Raw genomic sequence first — 19,709 nt, forward strand, 5'->3', positions numbered from 1 at the left:
ACTTTTAATAGCAATAACCCAAGGCAATGGGATTGAGTAGGTAGGTGGAAAGAAAAGCAGGCAACATTAATTTTGTGTATGTTTATGCTGTCTGATTTTTATTTTTTACAATGAGCATGTATTACTTTTCCATCAAAATGTGTGCGTGTCTAAAGTCCCGGAGGATGTATACCTAATTTTTTTTTAAGATTTTATTTATTTATTTTTGGAGAGGGAGAAGGAAGAGAGAGAGGGATGCCTCTTGCACATCCCCTACTGGGGACCTGGCCCGCAACTCAGGCATGTGCCCTGACTGGGAATCGAACCTGCAACCCCTTGGTTCACAGACCAGCGTTCAATCCACTGAGTCTCACCACCCAGGGCTGGGATGTATACCTAACTCTTATAAATGGTTACACTTGGGTGTAGGAGAAACCCTGGAGTCGGGGAGGATAACAAGGGACTTCACTGTGTTACTCTATATTCATTTACTTTATTTTTTAATTGCAAGCGTATGTTAATCTTGCCATAAAAATAAAATAAAAACATGAACTTGAAGAACCAACAACAGAGACAGAAGGCTTGGGGAAATTTTCCCAGGAGCCTTCCCATCACATACTGTGGTTTCGGATTACAAAGCACCAAAGAGGGGGCTGGAGTCTGGGGGTGGTCCCTGCTGCACCAGTGGCCCCTAGAGAGAGGGTGGGATCTTCTGGGCACACCACAGGGTGGGGGGCAGCAGAAGTGGCATTTCCCGCATGTGGGTTCCCCATACCGTGATCTTGAAAACTGTACATTCCACCACTAAGAGAAAACGAGAACCTCATTTTTGACATTTTGACGTAGGGACCTGAAAGTTACTGCTTCACGGCTGAAACAGGTAGAAGAATGGAATTAGACAAATCTTTACTTAACTAATCAAAGAGTTGAAGAGTTGTCCAACAGAACTAACACTGTTTCCCACTACACTCTTTTCACTTTGCAGAGGTATGCAATCGGATCTCCCGATATAGCGACGACTTTTAATTACCAATTATCTCATAAGTCACCCTGAGAATGGAGATTTTCTGATGGAGATTCGATTAGCTAGGTAGATGCCTGTGGTCGTGTTCTGGAATCCACGTGACCTGACCTAAAGGCAACTAGCATCCAAAGGAAAGACCCCTGAGGGGCTGCGTGTGGTAAAACAGAGTCAAACAGCCTCTTTCTTAGCAAATGGTTGCAACCTTTGATTTCCCAGAAGTTTTGGGAGGCCCCAACACTGGGATCAGCCCATTTTGCAGAAGAGACAGAAGCAGGAGGACGTGGGTGGGAGCCTGCTCCACTCCTGATTCTCTTTTGAGTGACACCTGATGTCCCCTCACCTGAAGCCACCCCAAGAGGGACCACCCCAAGGACACACACACACAGGCAGGAGGACAACGCCTTGGAACTCCCTCAGCTGCTCTCTACTCACAGCAGGAGGCGAAGACAGCAAGAACGAGGACCCTCATTCCCGTGGAGCCAGGGGGTCCTAGGCCCCTCAATCACAGCTTCCTCTGGTCCCCAGGGGCCAGTTGTTGAACTCCTATTTGGGAAGAAAAGACCAAAATGAGGCCCCAGCGGCAGTGCAGACCTTGGAAGGCCCTCAGTGGGGAGCTCAGAGCAAACCAATCTTTTTCAAACCCAATTATCTCTAAATATGATACTCTTTCTGGTATTTAGACCTAAATATAAAGATAAGAAAGCTTCAGTTGTTTGAAAAGTGCAAATGGGTTTTTTTTTTCTTTTAATTTCTTTCTTTGGCAACACTATCTCTTCATCGTGTTTATTTTTTTTCTTTTGAGGAGTCAGTATTCCTTCTGTTCCCACGTTCAAGGGTGTATATGAGGTCCGCGATGGAAACCCAGTGCAGGGAAGTTGAGCCCCGTTTGCATGCTAGCTACCCCCCACCCCACCCATGTTTCCTTCCTTAATGCCCGGGGTCTTATTCATCAACTTAGCCCCTAGGCTTCCTGTCCTTATAGTGAGACCAAAAATGCCTATCAACCATTTCCAACACTTATTAAGAAATTACTAACTGCTGGGTGCTGTTTTCTTTAAAGGCTTCATGGGTATTACACTATTTAATCCTCAGAAAAACGGGAGAGGGTTTATCATGATTTTAGAGATGGAGAAACTGAGGCCCAGGGACTTGATGAAGGGCAAGAGTGTAGTAGGAAGTGTGGCACGGCCTCCTATGCCAGCCTCTAGGGCAGCAGCCCCCATGACGGCGGGTGTCTAAGAGCTACCCTCTCAGACCCATCAATTCATCTCAGACGGTGAGGAAACGTCGGTTGGCTTTTTTTCCCCCATGGAGAAGACGAGGAGGAAAGAGCTGGAAGATCCATGAGTCAAGGCTCATTCCAATGCGTTCATGTCTTTATCTGCAGAGTCTTAAGTGCCCAGGACAAACTAGTAATGATAAGGGTGGGTAACATTCGCATCACGCTTATTCTATTCTTTGCACAGTTTCTGAGCACTTCACAAATATTTACTCATTAGGCGCTCACATCCCCCAGCTAGATCAGTACTGATGTTATCCTCATTTTGCAGATAAGGAGGCGAGGCATGGAGAGATGAGCACTAAGGAAGTATTTGGGGAATGAAAGAAGGAACAGCCAGAGTACAATCATGCTGCAAGTTACAGAAATAAAAACAAAATACAGCCTACTGAGGACCAGCACAGGGCTAAGCACGGTCCGTGGTTTACCTCCTTGAATCCTCTCGGAACACTTCCAAGGAGGCAGGGACAATCAGCCCCAGCTTATTGAGGAGGGAATCGAGATGCGCGGACATCAGGTATCGTCCCTGAAAATTGACAGAGCCAGGCCTTTCCCCAAGTGTGTCTGACTCCAGAGGTGGCACCTGAGCCCTTAGCAGTGCTCCTGCCTACCTGTTGAGCAGAAAGCTGCCCCTATCCAAAACACAGCAGAGAACACAAAACCAAAAGACCCGAGCATCTGAGCGACGCCGCAGCACTCTTATTTCAGAGCCAGTACTAGCAATGCGTCAGCCTCGTCTTCTCAGAGCCAGAAGTTGAACAGGAATAAAGCCCGAGCGGCTGCTCTCAGTAGGAAGGCAAAGGAGAGGGAGAAAGGATTAAAACAATAACTGACCAAGCCTGCGAACGGGGGCCACTGAGAGCAGGGAGACGGCCCTAGCCACATCAGCAGTACTGCTCCTGATGCACAACTAGGGACTTCGTGTCGCCAAGAAAAGCTTTCATTTTGCCAGAGACTGCAAAGGTGAAAAGCAAATGAGCTCCTGCCTTCAGCCCAGCCCTGGGGGGAGGTCATTTAGACTTCGAGCCAGGTATCCTTGGCAGGGCGGGGGGGCAGTGGAGGGTACCAACTGGCAGCTTGCTGGATCTCTCAATAGAAAAGCCAGCTGTGGAGTCAACATCATCATCATCACCATCAATTTAATTCTCCTTTGCAAACCGCCTACCACGAAGCAGGTACTGTGTGAGCAAGTAGGGGCACAGACACAGGCTCATGACCTACTGAAGCGGACGTGCAGTGTAACATGAAAAATAGGATGATGAGCATGAACCCTGACCAAGCCCTCACCATGCACTACGACCCTCGAATGCATTCTCTCATTTCACCTCACAGCAACCCTATTCTTATCATCCCCATGCCACAGATGTGGGAACTGAGGTCCAGAGAAGTTAAACGAGTTACCCAAGCTTCCCTGCTAGCAGGCGGTGCAGCCAAAATTCCAATTTGACTCCAGAGGCCACACCTGCAGCACCTGAGGTGGGGCAATAGGTGGATAGGATACAGACGAAGTGCCTTGCAGGTGTGCAGGGGGCGGGGTGGGGCTCTGGGTCCAGGGCGGGCTTTGGAGTCAGCCGGACTGGGATTTTAAAACCCCGGTAGTGGGGGGCCGCCGGGCTCAGTCGTTTTTTGAAAGCTGTCTCGACAGAAGATGACAGGGGCTGACCTAGTGAGGGTGCACGGTGCCTTTCTGGCTGGCATGTTCTACCAGACCAAAAGGGACCAGAAAAAGGACATGAGATTTTGGGAGAGAGAAGGTGTTTTGGGAAAGCCTTCATGAAAAAGGTAACTTTTAAGATGGGCCTTGAAGGATCAGTGACTTTGGATAAACTTCAAGGAAGGGAGCAGGGTGGGGTAGGCATGAGCGAAGAGGTTCCCTAGAGGTGAAAAATCCGAGGGCCCACTTGGGAAACAAGTTGGTTGATGCTCAGGGAGAGGCCTGGGGCGTAGAGGGAACCGTGGCTGGGAAGGAGAGTGAGTCTACGTGTGAGCGGGCATCAACTGTGACCTCTGACCACGCTGCCGAGAACCTGCATTGCGTGTGTGCATTATAATGTTCGTCCTTTGCAGACACCTTTTTTATTTTTTTTATCCTCACCCAACGACATTTTTCATCGCTTTTAAAGAGAGAGGAAGGGAAAGAGCAAAGCACTGATGCAAGAGAGAGGCATTGATGGGCTCCCTCCCGTACTCTCCTGGACCGGGGACGGATGGGGGATCAAACCTGCAACCTAGGTACGCGCCCTGATGGAGAATCCAACCCTCAACCTTTTCATTACGGGACGCAGCTCCAGCTAACTAAGGCACACTGGCCAGGGCTGCAGACACCTTCTTTAAAGCACGGTGGGAGACAAGGGCGGCAGAGTCAGCCTCTCTTTGAAGAGCAGGTGAGCACAGCAACTGACCAGCCAGCTGCCTTTCCTTCCCCCCAGCCTCCCTCTCATTTCACGCTGTGCCCACCTGCTCTTTACATGACACCTGGAGCAGAAGGCTCACACGGCCAACTACAGGTTAGAGACCCCAGGCATGAGCACCACCCCAGGGCCTGCCCACGTGCGTGCACGCGCACACACACACACAAAGAGGGGTGAGAAGCCAATTTGATTTTCCAAAAGACTGCAGAACTCTTAGGTGCTATTAAAATAGCTGAAGAACCCACTTTCATCTTTTTCCCGGGGGCGTTCAGGGGCTGAAGAGCATTGCTGAGATACTCTGACAGAATCATCTACAGGAAATAAGCCACCAGCACAGAGTTGCAAACCCATCAGCTCCCCCAAACCGCCGCCTCCGGCACCTTCTTGGGGCCTCAGATACCTCCCTGGGTGTCCCGGGGCGGGTGAGGGGGTGACCCGAGCAGGAGGCTTTCCCAGCCAGGCCCTCACCAGCAGCTCCCACAGATGAAGCGCTTCCTTCATAGATGAGCAGAAACACCGCCACTGGAATGGTCGCCTCCGTCGCAGACCCCAAAGACCGCTGTGCCGGTGCCAGTCACTTTGCACGTCATCCCGTCCGGCCTCTGCCCGCTCTTCCACACTTGGCTCAGACTGAATTGAAAATAATCTGATCTGTAACTGTCTGGGTGTGCGATGTGTCTTCTCAGCCGAACGGGAACATCTTGAGGAGGGTTGGCGTCAGGCTCGTATTGTACTCCTGCTCCATGTGTCTGGGACAGGCGAGATAGCAAATATTTTGCCACAATGCTAAGACATGAATCCTAATTCTTTCCTCTGCTAACAGGGTTCCTGAGTGTCTACTAACATTATCTTCTAATATTATTGTCACTAAATTATTGACCTGCGTATTCCAAGAGTCTAGAACAATGGCCGGAAGATGATAGTCCAGTTAGGACTCCTTCTGAAACTATCTTAATTCCAACGTGAGCTCTGAAGGGTAAGTGAGCAGTAGGGAAAGGAAGGGGAGGAGGGGTTGGGAAGATTGGAGAAGAATGTTCTAGGCAAAAGGGACAGCAGGAACAAAGGCCTGGACTACGGTGAGCGTGTGCATACGTGTGGCCCTGTGACAGAGAACAGGCTTCAGCGCAGATGTGGAGGAGCAGTCACTCCAGGACAGAACCAGAGGACGTGTCCCCCTGCGTTAAAACAGGAGGGGGAGGGGAAAGCAGGGAGACAAGAGTAGACAAGTTTGTAGGCCTGATGGCAGAAAGCCGGGAACATTTCCATGTGATGGCTTCTATTTTCTCTCTGGAGACAGAAGTTTACCTTCTGAACAGGAAGAGGTAAGGGGAGAGGTGGGAGGCTGCAGGAGAGAGAACAAGGTTTGAAACAGCCCCTTGGGAGAAGGGAGAGAGAACTGAGCTGGAGAGAGCGGAAGGATTTCTGTGCAGGGTTAAGGGCTCAGCTGAAGTCAGAGACCACACCTTTCCAGTAGTCACGTGGCTACTCAAGATTTCTTCAGTACCTGGCTGTCAGTGGTCTGACAGGGGTTTCATCAAGTGGGGGGAATGGAGAGCAGCAGCCAGGGTGTGCAGCATCTTTCAAGGAAATGGCCAAGGTGACAGGCCAGGGAAGAACAGGCTAAGAGGCAGGGAGAAAGCAGAGAGGGGGAAGGGGACTGGAGCCTCCGAGGTGTTGAGAGACAAATGTGGTAGAAGTGACTGGAGTTGCTGCAAGTTCGAGAGGTCCTGGCCAGAGAGGTCAAAGCAGGTGGAAATGTGGTTGAAAACAAGGTCCCGGATGGGATGTGGCCGGGAAGTGCAAGGCTGATGGGGAAATGAGGGCAGATAAGGCAGAAAAGTGGTCCCCAACTCAAACAGACGTGCTTAAAGCAGCCACTCAGATTCCAGGGACACCAGGAATCAGTTAGTCCTGCAGCTTCATCTAAAACCTGGGGACACTGACAGGGTCACGGCACAAAGCAGGCTTGGCAGGCAGACTGTGCCTCGCCCCCAGCCTCCAGGCCAGACCTCCAGGCTCCCTCCGCAGGAGACAGGAAACCAGGCAGGGAAGCCGAAAAGCCAAGCCAGTATCTGGGTCGCCTACCCCGCCCTCCACCTGCGTGCCTGGCCCTGCCCCACCTCACCCGGGCCAGGCCAGTTCTGGCCAGACCGGAAGCACGTGCCCCCCACCCCCACCGGCGCGGTTGCCCCGGCGACGGGAGCTGTTTACCAGGGGGGACTGAGCCCGGTGGCTGCCGCGGATGGAGCGGAAAGGCGAGGTGAGAAGCCCAGGCCTCTGGCCCCCTGTCTTGTTCATGCCCCCGAGGCCTGAAAGGGACGGGGAGAGGCCAGACCGGACCCTCCAGCCCAGACCCTTCCGGGTGAGCCTCCCCACACCTGAACAGGAAGAACCGTGGGAGACAGGACGGGGGCCCTGAGAGTGGTGGCGACGCCCCAGTGGCAAAGCCAGCCCTGCCCGAGCTCACCGTTGCAGGAACGGGATGGCGCCAGGGTTCTGCAGAAGCCGAGGGGCCTGGGAATCCGTTGGGCCATGCCCTCCTGGCAGGGCAGTAGACACGGGCCACAGACCCAGAGGGATGAAAGGACATCCCATCGGTCACGTGGAGAGACCGGAGCCAGATCTGAGCCTCCCCCACACCAGTGCTCTTTCGCCCAAGTCAGCTCTCACTTTCCAGACTCTCCTTCTCGCCCCTCCCCCACATCCCCTGCTGCTTAGGCTCCTTTCCTTCTGGAGCTTCCAGTACTGGGAGATAATTGAGCTATTCCCCTCCACCAATCCCCCTTGGAATCATTCCCACTTCCTTTTCCAAACATTTGATCACTTGGTGGCTTGTGGTCCAATTTCTCCACTCCCCCATTAACGTGGGCTCTGCAGAGGACAGTGTATTCTCATCATTACTCCTGGTTCCGACTGGGAATGGTCCCAAAGTTTTCCCATCCTCAGGCCCACTGCTATCTCCTGTTGGTTCTTCTGAGCATTTTTCATCCCGAAAGCCTCACAAGGAGGGGAGGTGTGGGCAGGGGGTAGCATTAACTGATAAATATTTTTAAAAGACCAATTCAGATGTATGCATCCTTGGCACATACCAGCAGATGGTGTGGGGGTGGCTGTATTTTATTGCATGTACTGTAGGCTTAGCTTTGTGTTGTGAGTGACATAGGGTGGCCTGACCCTGCGGTGGGAGGTGGGCCCTAGCAGAGCAGGAATATGGTTTTAGCCCCTCCTATCACATGTTCCTTCTTTCCAGTGGACGTGGTGATTAATCTTAAGGAATGAGCACCTGCCCTTTGGCAGCTCCTTGGAAACAGTCCTCAGTGTTTGTTTCCTGACTCCTAGCAGGCCTGTTGGGTGCAGCTTTTCTGTTTAAGTAAACAGGCCACTTGCCTGTTGGGCTGGCAGCTTGATGGGTTCCTGCGCCTAGATCTTGTCAGATCGCCCTCTGGTGTGTCTGCCAGGCGGAGAGGTGGTGAGATGAGCCGAGCAGGGGTCGTGAGGAGGGCTGCAGAAGCCTCTCTGGACTGAGGGCGGTGGGCAGGGCTCGGGGCACAAGGTGTCCCAGGGCCCCAGACACCTGTTGGCCCCACCTCCCCTGTCCCTGTACTAGATGCCGGGGAGCGCTGGTGTTCCTGCCCTGTAACAGATGGTCCCTGCGCCAGAGGGGAGGCAGAGGGTTATGAAAGCAGGTTCGATGGAGCGGTTTTACCTGAAGGAGGTGTGAGTCTCTAAATAAGCATGAGTGGGCTTATAAGAATGAGTCATCACTGAGGCTTTTTCTGAGATCGTTCACAGTCAAGTTATCTTATGACCACTGTGCCTTGAATGTGACACCCCCTGAACATGGATAATTACATAGTCCCGAAAGGTATAGGGAGAGTGCACGCACATACTCAAGGTTGTTAAAAATAAGCCAGCAGAGAGCCTGGGAGAACACATGACTTTCCTCCTCAAAGTTGTTAAAGAAGAGGTTTCTAAGTTACCAAACTTGCTGACAGTAAAGCCTTCCCGAGGCATGTGTGGGAGTGGGAAGCCGAGTCTGTGATAACTCTGTAGAAGCTGTGGCAAATTAATAGCCATTCCGCCAGGGGGCTGGGTGGGCAGCGAGGGGGAGGTGGTGTGCCGGGTGAGCTTATCTTTGGCAGAACAGTTGGGCCGGCGTGCCCTCCTTGCGCTGTGCAGACTGAAAGTACAGAGTTGCTTAATTACAAGTGAAAGACTTTAGAACTAAACCCAAAGGGAGAAAACCCAACACGTTCTTCACAGCTGATCAGAAAATAGACTCAATTAACGAGGCGATGGGCAGGCTTTTTGGATGCCAAGGAGAAGGCTCCTGGACTCCCAGCTGCCAGATTGGGTGTGAGAGACTGGGGAGGAGAGGGAGATGCAAGCGTGGGAAGGCTCTGTGAGCAGAAAGGAGAAAACACAGAGGCCGTTGGGGTCACAAAGAGAGGGTGGCTCTGTGCAAGAGTTTGCCCTGAGTGGGACTTCAGGAAGACACAGGAATGTCGTGTTTTGCTTGGTTGCAGTTGGAATGGAGAGGAAGAGGAAGCCCCCTGTAACCAGGCAACGGTGGTAACGCGCACAGAAAGGCAATGTTAGGATGCAGAGCTGTGTTCAGAATTGCGTGATGAAGGCAGCTTAGAGCAAGCGGATTTGTGGTGTTCGATTAAAGTGTGGCTTTAGAAGGGGTTTATTAGAAAGCATTTATCTCATCTTTCTGAGGCAATGTCAATAGGCCGGAGCTCACTGGAATCAACCTTCCAGCACTTCCGTGCAGTGGGCGGGGCAGGCACGAGTCCCATGATGCACCAGGCTAGTTAGAGTTGACTACGCCCTGGGGAAGAGCTCTGAAGCAACAGGTAAGGCATTTGGACCTAAAATAATAAAAGCACTAAGCAAACGGAAAACTAAAAACAAAAGCAAAAATAAGTAAATAAATAATCCTTACCATTTAATTGTCTTTACTATGCCCCGAGCCTGGTGGTCACGGCCTGACCTACATTATTACAGATTACTACTTGTAACTCATGTTACAGATAAAGAGACTGATGAGCAGAGGTGTGTAAGTAATGTCTTCAAGGTCATAGAGCTAATTCTACAGGTGAGGAAAGTGACGGAGCAGAAAGATGGAGTGACTGCCCTGCGGTCGCCTAGCTAGCTCCGGGCAGAGCCTGACCTAGAACCCAGGTCTTATGCCTCCGGGGCCTGTGTTCTTAGCACCCCAACCACTGCTTCTTCAGGGGCCACGAGGCACTGGAAAGTTACCAGAAGGAGTTTAGAGGGATGGTCAGCCTGTGGATGGAGAGAACAGCAGTCCCAATGGTGGTTGGGCCTCAGAGGGAGGCAGGGAGCCCACGACACTGCCGTGTCCTGGGAAGATGTAACCGGGGACTGGGAGGAGGAGGTGGCTGTAGCGGTGTCAGTGAAAGAGACACCACGATGGCCGGAAAAGAGGAAAAGGCCTGGTTTGGCAATGGCGGGCCAGCACAGAGAAATGCACAGGCCTCCCGCCAGGCTTCAGAACACTGCCTCCGTGTGATTTCACGGGCACTCCTGAGCACCCCAGGTGCCAGAGACAAATCCGGAGGCCCTCGCGGTGTTTCCAAGGCAGGAACATAAACAGTGAGACAGAAAAATAAACAGTAGGAGACAGGCTGTGGTGGGTGCGGGGGGAGACGCCCAGGCTGGTGCTCGAGAACAGGCCAGGTGTCACAGACCTGGGTGGGTTCAGGCTCTGCCGCTAGCCGGCTGTGTGACCGCAGGGAAGTCGCTCTGCCTTTCTGGCGCACGCGTCTATAGTATTTGCATGTGCCCTGAGCCCCCTTTGCGGTTGGTCCAGGACAGCGTTGGTTAGCGATGGCCCGCAGGCCAGATCCGGCTCACCACCAGTTTCTGTGTGGCTCGTGGGCTGAGAATAGCTTTTACACTTGTAAATGGTGGGAACAAATCAAAAGAAGAAGAATATTCTGTGTCACGTGAAAACTCTATGAAATTCAAATTTCCGTGCCCATCAGTGAAGGGTCGTCGGCGGAGCTCGGCCCCACAGTTCATTTACATGGTGTCTCCCATGGCCTTCACGCCAAAAGGGCGGAGCTGAGCGCTTCTGACATACCGTACGGCCCACAACGCTGAAAATACTTACCATCTGGCCATGTACAGAAAGGTTTGCTGACCCCTAATCTAGAGCCCGAGGACATCCCCGAAAGTTCTGGCCAATGGACAGATCAGGAACAGAACCTCCCTGCCACCCTCCACCCCTGGTGACAAAGCGGGGCAGTGGAGGGACAATGCACTAAGTGATTAGTGCCGGGCCATCTAAGATGACAGTAGGAAGGAAAATGAAGAAAGAGCAAGCTAGGGGTAGATTGGTAAAGAAGAGAAGGATTTAGGGAGAAAGGGAAAATGGGGGTCAGAGAGAGTGGCTCTTCCACAGTGAATACTGGAGCAGAGCCCACCGCCGTCCCCTGGTTCAGGACCATCTCTCACCAGGGAGCAAAGAGAAGTCGGCTGGTCTGCCCCTCGGCTCTGGAGGGAAGCTGAGCCTGGCTTTCCTGCTTGGTGACTTGACAGGGCTACTTCAGCTCTTTGGAGCCAAGGCAGCCCTAGTAACACCGCTTTCCGTAACTGGGGCTGGCTTCGTGCTGCAGTGGCAGGGTTCAGTAGCTGGAACCAAGATCATCTCACGGCTCCCAACGCCAAAAACATTGACAGAAACAGCCGGGCCCTGGTCTAGGTCTTAACATGTTCCTTCTCATCATTCTAGTCTCTCTGCTTAAAGCTTCCCCCTCCCCAATGAAGAATAAGAGTTAGGCCCCACCCTAGTCACTCCCTGAGGCAATACTTTATTTTCTTCATTGCAGTTATTACTATTTACATGTAGGTTTAACACTTCCTCACTATGACAATTTAAGTTGCTAGGATTTTGGTTCACTGATATATTCCAATACCTGGAATGAATGAATGAATGAATTGCAGCTGGTGCCCCCCTCCATCGTGGCCAGTTGGCTTGTTCTGGTACCTGGCTGGGATCCCGAAGTGTCAGGAAGGTGAATCCATGGCCTCCTTTCTTTTCTCCTGCCTCCTTAGGGGTCTTGAGAAGCAATGGCCACAGAAGCCACCGTGAATGTCGCCCCCACTGAATGCAACCCCGTTGTCAGCACAGCAGCCGACGGTTTCGTTTGGCCGCCAAGCTCACTGAACATGCACGTCCTACGGCCCAAGTCTGCCAAGGGGCGTACGCGGCCGAGTCTGCACAATCCCCAGGGCGCGGGACTGTGCTCGCACCTCACGCCATCTTCTCCGCCTCCAGCCATTCCCTGCGAGTCGCCAGGCAGCCAGAAACCAGGAGCCTGTGCACCCAGATCGCCAAATCAGGGAGCTCCCCACGAGGTCCCCGAGCTGCTGCAGCAGGTGCCCATAGGGGCTTCCTCATCCCTCAATAAATACCCGGTCCTTCCTTCCATCAACAGGAAGACCCCGGAGGAGGGGGCTGTGGAAACAGTCGCTAAAAAGGCTGGCTCCCTGCAACTGAGCAACATCCAGGCTCTGCACCAAGAGGAAACCTGTATCATGAAGACATGCAAAGAAGGTTCCAGAGCTCCAGTTCGTTCCCCGGAGAAGAAACTCTTTGTCCAAACCAGGAGACAGAGCCCCTCTGGGGCTGGAGTCCTGGAGGAACCATCAGATCAAGAGCCAAGGCTGCTGCTGGCTGTGAGATCGCCGTCAGGCCGGAGGTTCGTTCGCCACTTCCGGCCAACCGATGACTTACAGACCATTGTGGCTGTGGCTGAACACAAGAACAAGGCTACCTACCAACACTGCTGCGTCGAAACGATGGAGGTGCCCAGGAGACGTTTCTCTGACCTCACCAAGTCTCTGCAAGAGTGCAGGATCCCCCACAAGTCAGTGCTGGGCATCTCCCAGGAAGACGGGGAGGAGTGGAGCTGAGTCCACAGCCCCCCCGGCTGGGTCCTGGGTCTCTGAGCAGGGAGCACGCTCAGGTGCCATGGCCTCCTGGGCAGAGGGTTCCAAGTGCCCTGGGAGCCTGGTACAGCTATGATTCCTGGGACTCTCGTCTTTGCAGCGTCTCCTTTGAAGCAGTGAAATGTGCATCTGCACCAAGTGCACTCAGAAGATCCTCTTCCGGTTGTTAAATTACCTCCACGCCTGGAGTGAACTGGTCAGTTACCAGGGCTGCTCCTGGAACAGCTGTGACCAGGCCGCCTTCTTCCTAGAGTTTGGGACCTTCTTGGAGCACCAGCTTGCCTTTACAATGATCTCTCTCTCTCTCTCTCTCTCTCTCTCTCACTCAGCCAGTGGTTTGCCTTTATGTATTTGACACAGGATTAAACACTTCCCAGAGAGGATTCTAGTCTGGTAAATAACCAGGGTTCAAAAAATGTCGAACTGGCATTTGTATTTCTTGCAAGTATCTTTAAGAAACAGGTGGTGACCCTGTTTAGGAAGCAGCCCCTTTTCTGGGCTCGTGTGGCTAGAGTTTCTAGGGGTTTTCTGTTTATGCGAACAGCCGGAGAGGAAAGAACAGGTCTTTTGCTAGTACAAATCTCCCACTACATCAGCATGTCTAAAACAGCCCTAGGGCTGGAAAGCAAATTGCTTCCACAGCCATAGCTTAGCCAGTAGCTACTTTGAAATAGACACTGTCTGCGTTTACAACTTCTGGTAGCCAATCTCTGAGTGCAAAATTCTTCCAAAACTCAGAAAAGCCAGTGTAATCTGATTTCCTTTGCTTTGGTCAGCAATGGAATCTTTTGTTTTGGAATTGTATAAACCCACAAGTCTGTACAGGTTTGCAGTACAGGCTCTGCTGGACTTATCTGGGTGGATACATTGTTTCATCCCCAGTTTCAGCTAGTCCTCAACTTTGAACACAGAGGCTCCAGGGGCGCCCCTGTTCTCTGATCTAGAAATCCCCATGGGGGGAGGGCACCTGGGTGCGGTGTCACATGCTGTGCCTCTGCTGAGAGACCATGTGACCACGTGTCTGGCTGATTGGCATGAAGCACTTCTGACCGCCTTAGCCTGTAGCTATATGGAAGACCGCAGTCTTGTTTTTCCAACTATGAGTGGTGACGTGAACAATTTGCCAAAGTTCTCTTGTATTGCTAGTTTAGCAAGACTCCCACGTCTCATCTGGATCCCCTTTACGGCCAAATCACTACTCAGGGCAAGGAAACTTGGCCCCCCAACTCCCCGCTCCACCATAGTGAAGCCCTGAGAACAGATACACACTCAGAGAAGGCAGGAGTTCTAGAAGCAGGTCATTGCCACTGCCTCCACAGCGAGTGCATCTTGGCCACAGAGAAGGAATGTGGTTGGAAACGTGGCTTCCAGAAAATCGATACTTAGCCATGGAGATTAGCACCACCATCATTTCCACTGACGGAGGCTCGCCTTGTCCTGCTGGCTTCCCACAGCTCCCAGCTCAATCTAGAGTAGGTGGCAGAATTTCTTAAGTCATCAGGGTTTGGTCAACAGCTCCTCTGACTGCAAAGGTCGGCCCAGGCAGCCCATGCGACTGACCGGGTCTCTCGATCATGGACCATGACAGAGGGACAGTGGCTCGAGCCTGGTACTCGCAGTATAGGAGCTGCACCTCCCCCCCAGGACTCAAGTACATAACTCTGCCTTTGATCTAGCAGGCTGGGGGAAGAGCCTCCCACCAGATCACACCTACACAGTGGTAAGAATAAAATGCCACCCACCTGGGACTCGATAATTTCTCCAGGCAGGAAATCTTTAGAACGCTTCAGGGGACTGGGGCATGCTCAAACGAGCTAGAACCTGCTGCACTTAGGATGTGCTGCTGCTATGTAGCTTCGAATTTGGGGGTGATGGAAACTAGGGAAGGCAGGAAGCATAGAAATGTTTTCGGCTATAAAAATAAAACTAGATTTGAACCAGCTTAATAATTGTTTTTTTCTTTTGGACAAGAGGTGATGATTCTAACAATAAAACAGATCTGTGTGAAACTGAGTCGATGGAGAAGCGCATCTTCTCATTTAGCCCAACGCTGCGGCTACCACACTCCGGTGGACGGAAAGGTTTGTTAACCTGAGCTTCGGGGTTCTCCTTGGCAAGCACTCAGCTCTGCTGTTCGCTCCAAGCCCTCTTCCCCAGGTGCTCCAGACTTCTGCCCCTATAGCTCTCATTGTCGGCGTCTGTCATAGCATGAGGCTTGTGTCTATGGAAAGAGGCTCCTGAATTTCTCCTAAAAATCGTTCCACGGACTCTCCTCTTGAGGTTGGCAAGGGCACTGCACTCTGGCCTCCTGGGCAAAGCTGGGCCCAGCGCACTCCTCTTGGTGGCCCCTGGAGGGCCAGCTTTACCCACTTGTAATCACAGACCTCAGTCATTCATTTAACCAGCAGTCATGGAGGGCCTACCCTGTGCCACATTGGGTGATCGGCACTGGCACCCTAGCAAGACAGCATTGGTGAGAAAACATGAAACCACCTCTGGATTCTCAACTCAAACCCGGCTGAAGTTGGCTGCTGTTAGCTTTTTCCATGAAAGACCGTAGAGGAGGATCAGGCTAGGTCACCACTGTGTCTTCTTCCTACCTCGTGGAAATGGCAACTCTAGGCCATGGATTCTACTGATGGCGCTAGGAAGGCCGCTCATTGGGGATATGATAAGGTCTTCCGGGATACCCCCCGATAGAGTCCAACAGGTAAATTAGTCCTGGCAGCAGAAGGAACAGCAGGAGAAATAAGTGACTCATTATTTAGAATCCAAAACATTTTCACCAACAGATGGTAGGTGGTTTTAACACAATAGTCGTGCCCTGAAAGTACCGGGGGACCTAGCCAACAGCCATCAAGCCGGGACAGCCCTGCCGAAGAGACGGCCTGTGGACATGACCGCGGGCCAGCAGTCACCCCAGAGCTCCCAGGGACAATCCTGCACAAAGAGAAAGTGGGCGAAGTGGCCCAGTGACAGATCGCCGTCACGCGTGACAAAAGTAGACATTCCACAAACTGCACTCTGCTTCTGTTCATGCTCTTCTGCCATTTTAAACGGGTTTTCATGTCAAAGCCCTGTCCAAGGGGCAAAAAAGTTTCTCCTTCCAGAATGTTGTATTAAGAGCTTCATAATAAGTTGGGATAAATGGGTGCACGGTTTCCTGCGGCTTGGGATATATTTTAGATGATCCTATTTTATCGTAAGAGGATGTACTTTGTTACCTTTGAACAGAATTGCAAAGGAAACTAGATTGTTTTACTTTAGCACTAGTTTGGAAATCACTCTGAGCGTTAGGCAGGAACATGGGTTCTCTTCGTCTGCCAAGGCAGCGCCCCACAACACGGTGAAACATTTGCGAGCTGTTTACCCTCGCCCCCAAACCAGAACCAGCCAGACGCGCCCCACAAGCAGAGGAGATCAGAGGCCCCCGCGGAGGAGTCAGCCGTCCCGGTGACTCACAACATACAAGACAGACAGTCGTTCACATTACAAAAATAAAATTGGGTGTTTTGTTTTGTCTCCACCGGTGATGTGACATTTTCCTTTCCTGACTAGGGCAGTCTCTACCAGCCCTTCCTGACGTCCCTCTGTGTTCCTCGACCTTCGAGCAGCTGCGGAAGCAGCAGCGCTCCTGAACAGCCGCTGTGCAAGCACAGATCTGTGCTGGTATTTCTGGATCCACTTAAATCCCATCCGAAGAGTCTGAACCACCGATGTGACAACTGCCAGTGGGCACAATGAAGCAGGCCTCGCTCGGACGGCCCTGCTGCTGTGCTGAGTGGACTGCGGGGGGCGGAGCAAGGAGATTCGAGGCTAACTCCTGCATGGGGACAGTAACCAGGGGAAGGGACAGTGGCATGGGCCAGGCTGGTAGCCACAGGTGCCAGGAGAGGTGGTCGGCTTCTGAACATACGATCTATTTTCTTAAGGGGAAAAAGAACAAGATAGCTGGACCAGGTGGGGTTTACTCCAGAGGACGTAGCTGACCAGGTCAGCAGCGGGGACTGCTTCTGCAAAAACAAACAAACATACGTGGCAGCAACGAGACACACACGTGGTGACGTGGTGACCAGGGAGAGATGCTTCCCAGCAGTTTCCCTTCATGGGAAGGAAACGCGTGAATGAGCTTGGACAGGGGTGCAGAGAATCCCAAAGCCACTAACTGCTTTAATTAAGAAGAGATGCAGCTACGAAGGTCACTGTTTCACTTAATGTGCACGTTAAACAAAATCAGTTACCGTGCAACTCTAGGGGTATGAATACTGACCAAGGTCGCTCAGAAAGAAATCCTTGTTCCAGTAAAATAACACATTGTTTCTGTCTCCCCTTCTCCCCTGCCTCCCCTGCCGCCCCTTTCCAGTCATTCAAACCCAGCAGCTGATTCGGGACCATGTTTTCTTGGGAGGACAGACAAAACCACTGTCCTTTGGCCTCATTAACAAAGCCTCTGGTTTTGTGTTTTTCATGCCTAACTGTTCTTTACAATGAGGACCTCTGTGCAGTTAGTCTTTGTCACCAGCTGAGAACCACCTCTGACGTCCATCCTCTGATGGAGAGGTAGGGACCAGGGGTCCGCTCTTGTTGGAGCACCACCGACAGGGCGCCTGGGTCTGCTCAGGCCCCTGCCCGGTTAACGACAGTGGCCAGCCATCTGTGGACAAGCCATGGGAATGTGGCGGCACCTCTCACCCTCCCAGCTGGAAAACGCAGTCTCGAAATCACCTGCTGTTCCCACGCCAGCCCTGCATCCGGCCCTGGGATACTGCAGTGTCAATCCAGACCAGACTTAAATGGCTCCAGACTCCATAGGGGGTTTTCAAGTTTCCCAAACCCAGGCCTGGGCCTCAGCTTGCCCTTGTCCTCCTTCGTGGAGTTCCCAGCAGCCCCTCATCTTACCCCAAACATCTGTAACAGTCATTCGCCACATACATATTAAGCACCTGTATATCAGGTACATGTGAGGTCTGTCAGTGAACAGAGCTGGCCCCAAATCCCTGCCTTTGTGGAGGTTACCTTCTGATGGGGGGAAACAGAAAAGAAACCATACAGGTAACAAATGATGTGGTGTGATAGAGAAGGTTACGCGAAATGGAAAACAGAGAGGCAGAGCGGGGGCGGGGGGTCTGGGGAGTACGAGGCAGGTGGTGGTAGAGGATGAGCTGTCTTTTTGCAGATTTTAGAATTTTTTTTAATCCTCACTGACTGGGAATCAAACCTGTAACTTTTTGGTGTATGGGATGATGCTCCAACCAACTGAGCCATACCAGCCAGGGCGAAGATGAGATTTAACATGGGTGGTCAAGGCAGACCTCCTTGACAAAGTGACATCTGAGTGGAGAACTCGAAGCAGATGAGAGAGTCAGCTGTGTGGATATGGGCAGGGGGACAGGTTTCTGGCCGAGGGGACACAAAGGTCCTAAGGAGGGAGCACATCTCGCCTGTTAGAGAAAAGGCAGGTGGCCAGAGTGGCTGGAGCTAGGGAGGGGTGGAGCTGTCAGAAGGTGGGGAGACAGATTAGTGGGCCTTTTAGCACCAATGGGGAGCCGCTGCAAGGTGCGGAGCAGCAGAATCATACCTGACGGTCTAGTTCAAATCAGCACTCTGGCTGCTGTGCTGAGAATGGGTGGCGGTATGGGATAGAAGACCAAGTAGAAGCTGTGACTTCCAGAATCCAAGGAAGAGATGAAGACCGGAATGATAGCCACAGATGTCATGAGAAGTGGTCAGCTTCTGAGTACATAATCCATTTACTTAAACCAGTAATACCTGATTTTGTAATAGAAGAGTACCCGAGTGAATGCCAGCGCATGATGTGCATCATTTTTCCAGGCAGAAGAGGCTCGCTCTTACAGGATCCATATCACTCTGTCCTATAAACAAAACACATTCTCTTCGTCAATGGGAAACTTGGAAAATATAGAGAAGATTGAAGAGGAAAATAAAAATCGTCCAAACTCCTTTCAGTCAGAGATAACTGCTGTGATATTTTGGCATTTATTATTTCATTCTTAAAGATAAGTTTATTTTGCACATTCTTTTTTTCATTAAAGGTTTTATTTATTTATTCTTAGCAAGAGGGGAAGGCAGAAAGAAAGAGGGGGAGAGAAATACTGATGTGCACGAGAAACGTCCATCGGTTGCCGCTGGCAGGCGGCCCCACCGGGGACCTGGCCAGTACCCCGGGCACGTGCCCTGACAGGTAATCGAACCGGTGACCTTTCACTTTACAGGACGACACCCAACCCACTGAGCCACCCAGTCAGGGCTGCACATTCCTGGATTGACAGTAGGCACACGTGCACATTTTTAACATTGTAATCCCAGCGATCACAGCAATTTTGTATTGTTTTTTTCAAATGCCTACAGTCTTCATAATTATTTTAAGACCGAGTAATATTTCAATATGCTGTACTGTACTTTATTAAACTATTTCCCTTCCTTGGCACATTTACACATTTCTGGTTTTTTGCTATAGAAGTCAATGCTAAATCTTCATTGATATAACTTTTTGCATCTTTTGAATTATTTCTTTAGGACAAATTTGTAAGGATAGGGTAGGTAGGTCAAATTATATAAAAGACTTTATGAATTTTGCTTTGCTGTTCAAAGGATTGTGTAGCGAGCCCCTAAGTTTTATTGCTGCACCTGCAGTTTTGTGGTTACTCCTATTTATAATTTTCCTTACTTTTGTTGGTGGAAAATAGAAACTGAAAGGGGTTTTTTTTGTATGTCTTTGATTGCTATTAAATATCAACATTTTACATGTGTTCTAATATAATTTAAATATTAAAATTAAAAACTCAATTCGTTGTCATAATCTGTGACACTATCCAATGAAAGCCAAGGAAAGTGGGGACTGACGGGGGCTGAGAGATAAATTTCTCTGTCTTTCAATTCATAGTTGTTGAAACATGCATTCTACTTGATATAAGCATTACGCTTTTCAAAATACAAATACTCATGAACTGAACTGTAGGCCTGTTGGGTTTTCATGAACCAAGTCTTATTTAAATATCTATCACTTTATGCT

At 51.1% G+C, this 19,709-nt stretch overlaps 2 protein-coding genes across 7 annotated transcripts in view; one reads left to right on the forward strand and one right to left on the reverse strand.

The window, feature by feature from the left end:
• Positions 1-7,291, reverse strand: part of PLA2G2C (phospholipase A2 group IIC) — a 19,487-nt gene extending 12,196 nt beyond the window's left edge. The window contains exons 1-3 of one of the 2 annotated variants that reach the window (XM_045190763.2): positions 7,161-7,291; positions 5,162-5,323; positions 1,436-1,546 (exon numbers count right to left, since the gene is read on the reverse strand). In XM_045190763.2, coding sequence (XP_045046698.2) covers positions 1,436-1,472 — 37 coding nt within the window. In that variant the 5' untranslated portion in view covers positions 1,473-1,546; positions 5,162-5,323; positions 7,161-7,291. Of the gene's footprint in view, positions 1-1,435; positions 1,547-5,161; positions 5,443-7,160 lie in introns of both variants that reach the window. The other variant, XM_045190762.2, reaches the window with a different exon arrangement.
• Positions 6,874-19,408, forward strand: UBXN10 (UBX domain protein 10). 5 transcript variants are annotated; one of them, XM_045190759.3, is made up of 3 exons: positions 8,128-8,408; positions 9,220-9,552; positions 11,780-19,408. In XM_045190759.3, exon 3 carries the CDS (start codon positions 11,795-11,797, stop codon positions 12,638-12,640), a length of 846 nt encoding a protein of 281 aa, XP_045046694.2. In that variant the 5' UTR covers positions 8,128-8,408; positions 9,220-9,552; positions 11,780-11,794; the 3' UTR covers positions 12,641-19,408. The 5 variants fall into 5 exon arrangements, with proteins under 5 accessions (XP_045046693.2, XP_045046694.2, XP_045046695.2 ...); XM_045190760.3 differs by having other exon boundaries at positions 9,416-9,552; XM_053921004.1 differs by having other exon boundaries at positions 8,147-8,162; positions 9,416-9,552.
• Positions 19,409-19,709: the final 301 nt, after the last annotated feature.

This window comes from Desmodus rotundus, chromosome 3 (genome assembly GCF_022682495.2).
Source record: "Desmodus rotundus isolate HL8 chromosome 3, HLdesRot8A.1, whole genome shotgun sequence".
In the NCBI taxonomy this organism is placed as follows: Eukaryota; Metazoa; Chordata; class Mammalia; order Chiroptera; family Phyllostomidae; genus Desmodus; species Desmodus rotundus.